Here is a 7,518-nt window from a genome sequence, read left to right on the forward strand (position 1 = left end):
GACGGAACTGGAGAGGATCTGCAAGGAAGAATGGCAGAGGATCCCCAAATCCAGGTGTGAAAAGCTTGTTGCATCATTCCCAAGAAGACTCATGGCTGTACGAGCTCAAAAGGGTGCTTCTACTCAATACTGAGCAAAGGGTCTGAATACTTATGACCATGTGATATTTCAGTTTTTCTGTTTTAATAAATTTGCACAAATTTCTACATTTGTTTTTTTCTGTCAACATGGGGTGCTGAGTGTACATTAATGAGAAATAAAATGAACTTTTTTGATTTTAGCAAATGGCTGCAATGAAACAAAGAGTGAAAAATTTAAAGGGGTCTGAATACTTTCCGTACCCACTGTATATATTACAGCCTGATATATATATATATATATATATATATATATATATATCTCGGTCTGAAATGGTTGGTGGACCGTATGGACTCCACCGGCGGGCTGTTATTGTTTATCTGTGATGCGATGGACGCTGAAAAGGTGATTTCGTTCTCCACCAATCAGCCGCCGGTGTCCTGCGTGGAGATGAAGCTTTGAAACACGTCGTTACTGTAATAACAGACAGCTTTAATGTGAGAGCTGCCATCGTTATGATGTTCCACATCTAGAGTGGAGGTCATGACGAAAATCTGCTCTCCGAGGTGGATAGATAGATAGATAGATAGATAGATAGATAGATAGATAGATAGATAGATAGATAGATAGATAGATAGATAGATAGATAGATAGATAGATAGGTAGGTAGGTAGGTAGGTAGGTAGGTAGTTAGTCAGTTAGTCAGTCAGTCCAAAATATTATATAAAAAAAAAATAGCTTTAAAATGCTTTTCATTTTTAAAGTTTGTGGTAGATCGGACAGAAATCCAAGAACAAAAGTTTCTTTTCTGTATTAGGTTTTGTATTGTTGTTGACCTTTGATTTGGTATTAGTATGAATGCATACACAAACCCATGTGGTTTACCCTTAAGAGGACCTGCCCTCTGACCTTTGCAGCTTACCCTTAGAGGGACTCCCCATAGAAGGTCTCACCCACCAGCAGACCTCCTTGAAAACATGCATATCTACTATCCAAAGAATGTCTGTGGCAATTTTGGTCACATTTGAATGAATATTTCAATGCAGGCTACGTCCTGGGGAGATTGTTGGGGCAGTGGTTAGCACTAAAGGTTGGGGGTTTGAGCCTTCCCTTTGTCATGATTTTAAAAAATATCATACTGCAGCAAAAAGTGACCCACAACTAATTTTTGCGTCACTTTTGGGCCGCCACGCCACGGGCACAACGATCGACCCTAATAATGTATATTTCTTACTTCCTGGGAAATGGTTCTGAATTATGACTTCTCTTACCACAGAGCCAGTTAGTTGGGTTTACAGCAGTAGCCCAGGTTGGCCTGCAGGGGGCAGCCTTCGGCCTCTCGCCGTACAGGAAATTCACGCAGACACGTGACATATAACAGGAAGTAAATAAACTGCCTTCCCGCGCAGTCAAATCGGTTAAACAAGACGTCCGCCGTGAAGGAGAATCCAAACAATGGAAGAACTTTACCTCGATAATATCGACGAATTCGTCAACGACCACGACAAAATAGTAAGAACACTTTGGATTCACGACACGTTTCTGCTCCAGCTAAAGTCCGGTTGTTACGCTAGAACGTGCGTTAGCTTCGACAGGATTAGCTGTTGAAGTCCGTTCACAAAAATGCCGGATTTAATGTTTTCTTGCTTTTACGACAATGTCTGTGTATTGACTTACATATTTATTCATTACAATGGTCTATTTGGGTCTTCTGGTGAATTCGGCTGCTGGATGATGAAGCAAATATTGGAAATTGGGTAAAATCATCAGTTTTCAATACAGTTGATTAGTTTCAGTTACTGCAGGAAACCTGCAACAGACCGACAGTGTAGGATTTAATAAACCCCAAACAACAGTCAAAGGTCAACACTTACACTTTTATATTGTGCCATTTGTTCATCACTTCAAGTTGATTGATGGAAACAGAAAGATTTTAGAGTTTCCAGGTAATAAAAGTAAACCTTCAGATCTGACTGTATTTATCTGAGTAGCCGGTCTCATAATTTCTCCCCAAGTTGTTTTGTTCCTGTGTGGATGTAAACGCAGATGTTATGATGTGTTCTCTGTTCATCAGGTGACCTATAAATGGCTGAGTCTCACTCTGGGAGTTCATGTCAACACAGCGAAACAGTGAGTGTCCCGATTCATTCAGACCTTTTTCATTAAAACGTGCAGAAACCAAAGTTTACAGAGCGATCAATACTTTGTGATCAGTAGAAACAGGAAAATCGGAGGTTTGTCACAAAAAAAAATCACTGCGGTAGAAGTGATCGATCTGTCGAGGGCAGACATTAATATTCGTTTTTATTAAAGGGATAAATTCTCAATGTTTTCTATAAAATGCTTTAAAGTATTTTTAAAGTAAGAATTTTCATTTAAATAAATAAATAAAATCTATTTGGCATTTCAGCTAAAAAAAAAAAAAAAAGAATTATCAAAAGAGTTGTCATATATTTTCCTGTGAAAATTAAAGAGGTGTTGAGGTATACAGTGTGATATCTTTGAAACACACCTGAGATGTGTGTTGTTTCCAGAATGCTCTTCCATTACCTGGATCACAAGAGGAGGGAGAGTTCGGCTCCGCTGCACGCCACCTACCTGGTGTCGGGGAAGCTGGTGGACAACGGGCAGACGGTGAGACGACACTGAGACGCTTTTCTTTTCCTGAATGCACAAAGCTGCCGTTTGTTTGACGCTGTGTTTGTTTTTCAGAGTCACAAGGTGTCGGTTGTCAGAGAGGAACAGCTGGAAGGTGTGTGAACGTTATTTCCCACAACACCCTGCGGTGTTTCATCTGGAACTGGTTCTGCTTTCAGTGTCTGTTTGTCTTTACGTTTTTGCATATTTGAGAAGATGTCTGCTGCGTGTAAACTCAGCTGTTTTTCCTTCTGCAGATTTTAAAGCCAAGATGAGTTTGATCGTCAGCGTTCATGTCTACAGTGTCCAGAAGGCTCTGCTGAAGGACAGCGGGCCGCTCTACAGCGTCGACTACGATGCCGTCAAAGACAATCTCAAGAACTGCAGCAGGTACGTTGGTCAGGAATCAGGGCGGACAATCTGTCCCACTATGCTCATTCTGTAAGTGGAAATCACTGCATGGGCTCAGGAACACTTGTGAAAACCATCGTCTGTGAACACAGTTCATCGCTGCGTCCACAAATGATGTTAAAACTCTCCAAAGAAGAAACCAGATAGAAACATGATCCAGAAACACCGCCGCCTTCTCTGGACCGAGATCATTGAAGATAGACTGAGGTGAAGTGGACAACTGTCCTGAGGTCTGATGGATCACAATCTGAGATTCTGTTTGGAAATCATGGACGCTGCATCCTCCAGGTTAAAGAGGAGAGGGACCATCCAGCTTGTTATCAGCTCAGTTCTAAAGCCAGCATCTGTGATGGTACAGGGACGCATTAGTGCTCATGGCATCGCACATCTGGGAAGGCACCACGTGTCGCTGCCATCAAATTCAAAAGTAGCATATATTTATCATAAAACAATTAAATGTCCCAGTTTCAACATTCAATATGTTTTCTTTGGTCTATTTTGAATTAACGAGTCGTGTTCAGGATGGTTGAATATTTCCTCCCTCGGTTGGTAGATTCAGTGCGATCCGCTGTGCCGGCGCGGCGCCGCTGGCCTCTCTGGACCGGCAGCAGACGAGAGAAACGCAGCGTCCTCCGACTCCAGAGCCTGAAGTCAAAAAGTGCAGCACAAACGGAGACGCCAGAGCGGCTTTCAAACAGGCCGCCAAGCCGCAGAAAGGCATCTTGGGAATGTTCGCGAACAAATCCGCGCCTAAGAAGCAGGACAGCAGCAAAGAGACGAAGTCCGAGCCGAGAGAGGATCCGCCTGCGGTACGTCAGATCCTGTTCCTGTGTGGCGGAGGAGCTGCTCCACACGCTCGTCATGATGCTTGTTTTTTTTTATTTTAGGTCGACGCCCCCAAAAGTAAACCGGCAGCGAAAGTCAATCCAATGGCCAACTTCTTTGGGAATCAAACAGGAAGTGAGTAGTTTAACCAGTGATGTCCAACAACATGCTGTTCTGTTCACTAAAAAAACACAAAGTGGATCATCATCTTCATCACTTCCTCAGAGAAACCCGACAAAACCATGAAGGAGGACGAGGCAGCGAAGTCGTCTTCCACATCAGAGCAGCGACATCAGAGTTCAACGGCCGAGAAAAAGGAAGAAGAAGAAGAAGAAGAAGAAGAAGAAGAAGCTGCTGCGGAGTCTCAAAAAGAGACGAAGAAAGACGGCAGGAGGTGAGTTTGTACTCATGAAGGGAATCTGAGATAAATGTTCCTTTTCAATAATCAAACAGAGTTTTAGTGCTCATAAAATCAGATTAGAAAACGTTTTTGTTTTTTTGAAACATGTGCGATGTTTTTTTTAATTATTATTTATTTAAATTGTTTTCTGTTTATTTTAAAGCAAATCCAAGCGAACAGAAGACTCTGACGGCGATGAGGAGAAGATGGAGAAGAAGAAGAGACGAAGGATCAAGAGGCCAGAACCAGACAGCAGCGACGAAGACGGTCAGCAACTTTATTACTATTATTTATTTTAGTCATTTTGTACTTGGAAAGTTTTAAGCAGTTTGAATTAAAGTTGGAACTGACGATGAAGAAATAAATATACATTTTATTCGTAAACATTTCAGGTAGTTGTCAAACTTTTTGTCTTTTTCAATATTACAGTTTGTACCAATGATTAGTTATTTGAGCCCTCCGACAGAAACGAAACGAATATTTTCTGAAACATATTCGTTCTCTTCAGTCGTCCCAGATTCTCCGCAGCCGATGGAAACCAGAGAACCGTCGCCGAGTCCCGAAAAGAAGGTCGAGTCCGTCACACATTCACACGTAAGCGCTGGACGTTGTGGTGTCGATGTTTTTAACTAAACGGAGTGATGAAATTGTTTCTTCTGTATTTGACTCGTTATGGTTTTTATTGCGCAGCGTGGGAACTCTGAGATGAAGATGAGGAAGAGGAGGCGAGTGCTGAGGTCTCGGACCTTCGTGGACGATGAAGGATGCATCGGTACGGAAACTTGTCTTCCTTCGGCTTTATGTTTACATCGTAACTTCCGGTGCTAATAATGATGATAATAATAATCAGAATTGGTCACGTTTTAATATAGAAAAATACTGATCACCTTTAAAAACGTAGAATAATAATTGATGTGCTCTTTGTTAGCATTGTTAGCCGTTTGATAACTTGACTCCAGCTGGTTTCAGCCGTCTGATTATTTCTTGTTCATTTCTGACTTCCTGTTTTTTCCCCCAGTGACAGAAAAAGACTACGAGAGTGAATCGTACTCTGAAACAGAAGAGGAGGAAGTTAAATCCTCTAAACAAGCTCCGAGAGACGCCGTCAAACCAAAACTAGCGTCGAGCAGCAGAGAGGACGAGAAGAGAAGTCAGAAAAAAAGTTCGTCCAGCGCAAACAAAGGAGCGAAACAAGCGTCCATCATGGGCTTCTTCCAGAAGAAATAACATGAACTCGAGGAACAACGAGACTTCCTGACAACCTGCTGATCTAAAAACATGAAACATTAATAAACCTGTTTTTCCTGCAGGTTAAAGGATTATTATTATAAAAAAAAGAAATGGTGATCAAAGGTCAGAGGTCAAGGTCACTATGACCCCACATTCCGTCCTATCGGCCAGCCCCGTTCTTGTGAATGTGAGATCTGAGGACCGCGTTGAGGGAACTTCTTACAATTTGGCACAACCATTCACTCGGACCCAAAGATGAACTGGTTCGACTTTGGAGGTCAAAGGTCACTGACATCACAAAACATGTTTGTGGCCATAACATTTAAACATAAATATCTAATAAGATGAAATGATTGTTATTCTTTTCTGTCCAACATAACAATAACTGAGGAGCAGAGGAGACTTTGATCATATTTTGACATTTATGACACTGAATTGGTGATTATTGACCTTCGGTGTTCACCTTGAGATTGTGGTGGATGTTTCTGTGCTGTCATCTTTGGACAGATATGCATTTAAACTACGGTAAACTATTAGTAGTTCCTAAATATTATTTCTCCACTGTTGCATTTCTACATTTACTGAAGTAAAACAACCTCAGCAGGTGCATCTGTCTCCACTGACTCCATGATTGCTTCCTCTGCTCTTCAGCTTTACAACATCCCATCAGACTTTATGAACTTTTACAGACTTTAAATATATTAAATGTTGTGGGTTTTTTTTCTTCCCTTAAATGCAGCAGATAGAAATAATGAGACGTTGATGAAACTTATCGTCTCCTCTGTAAGCGCTTGTGAACACGCTGATGTCAGCGACAGCAAATCTACACGCCTGTAATAACCGACACAGCTGTCAAATAATAGGCTTAGTTAGATGCTGAGTCCTCTGGTACACAGTCGGGGGGGGGGGGGGGGGTGCTAAAATAAATATGTATCCCAGTATCAACACTTTTATTTCTGTATGATGAGAGCTTGTATGACCTTTTCTTCTCCACAGAGGAGGAAGATCACCGAGCTCTCCACCATGGTCTGCCACTCCCTCTGCTCACAAACAAGTTCAACTGGTATGTGGATTATGAGCTCAGCGCTCCCACATTCAGGCAGGATTTCCTTCCAGTGTTCCTGGGGAGCGGCAGGGCCTGGAAATGTGCCCCGGATCCATTATGGCATCTGTTGAGTGAGGTCACTCCTTTTTTCCTTTTCTTTTTTTTTATGATTATTTCGAAGGAGGTCTCCAAGCTGCAACGTCCACAGAAGGAGACAGCTGAGTCACGGCTGCTCTCTCTCTCTGTCTCTCTCTCTCTCTCTCTCTCTCTCTTTTTCTCTCTCTCTTTCTCTCTCTCTTTTTCTCTCTCTTTCTCTCTCTGTCTCTGTCTCTCTCTCTTTTTCTCTCTCTCTTTCTCTCTCTCTTTTTCTCTCTCTTTCTCTCTGTGTCTCTCTCTCTCTCTTTTTCTCTCTCTCTCTATCTGTGTCTCTCTCTCTTTTTCTCTCTTTCTCTCTCTCTCTGTCTCTGTCTCTCTCTCTGTCTCTCTCTCTCTCTCCTCAACAATAGATCCAGTGTTTCTGAGATTCCCCTTAAAGCTTAAAGCACATCAGATAATCAGGATCGCCTCCAACGCTGTGCAACATCAGGAATTATGTCACTTTATCCAAAATCATTGAAGCTCTCACTTTTCTCATATTTACTTCTTTTTTTTTTTTTTACGGCCGCAAATAAACAGAAACCAAACTCCTAATAAACGTCTGTTTGCGGTCACATGGGTTAAAAAGCTTGACGGATAATTACAGACACATTTTCAAGCACATTTTCCTGAACAATTCTTAGATTTTTTTTTTATTGCGTAGCTGTACACGTTCATTTTCAGCCATGTTACAAACAAATGAGAAAGTGCTTCATGTCAACACAGGCTTTTACAAGCTTTTTGTTAAAATGGATTA

The 7,518-nt window shown here is 41.7% G+C and overlaps 1 protein-coding gene across 1 annotated transcript; it reads left to right on the forward strand.

The window, feature by feature from the left end:
- Nucleotides 1-1,457: 1,457 nt before the first annotated feature.
- pold3 (polymerase (DNA-directed), delta 3, accessory subunit) lies at nucleotides 1,458-6,505 on the forward strand. Its single transcript, XM_069708890.1, has 12 exons — nucleotides 1,458-1,590; nucleotides 2,153-2,208; nucleotides 2,613-2,712; nucleotides 2,791-2,830; nucleotides 2,973-3,105; nucleotides 3,680-3,935; nucleotides 4,014-4,086; nucleotides 4,177-4,345; nucleotides 4,515-4,618; nucleotides 4,860-4,945; nucleotides 5,042-5,123; nucleotides 5,370-6,505. The coding sequence occupies exons 1-12, from the start codon at nucleotides 1,534-1,536 to the stop codon at nucleotides 5,576-5,578; spliced, it is 1,365 nt and encodes a 454-aa protein (XP_069564991.1). The 5' UTR covers nucleotides 1,458-1,533; the 3' UTR covers nucleotides 5,579-6,505.
- Nucleotides 6,506-7,518: the final 1,013 nt, after the last annotated feature.

Source organism: Brachyistius frenatus, unplaced genomic scaffold (assembly GCF_029030835.1).
Source record: "Brachyistius frenatus isolate BFR_SWC_R1_liver_20210118 unplaced genomic scaffold, ASM2903083v1 Contig_79, whole genome shotgun sequence".
NCBI lineage: Eukaryota > Metazoa > Chordata > Actinopteri > Embiotocidae > Brachyistius > Brachyistius frenatus.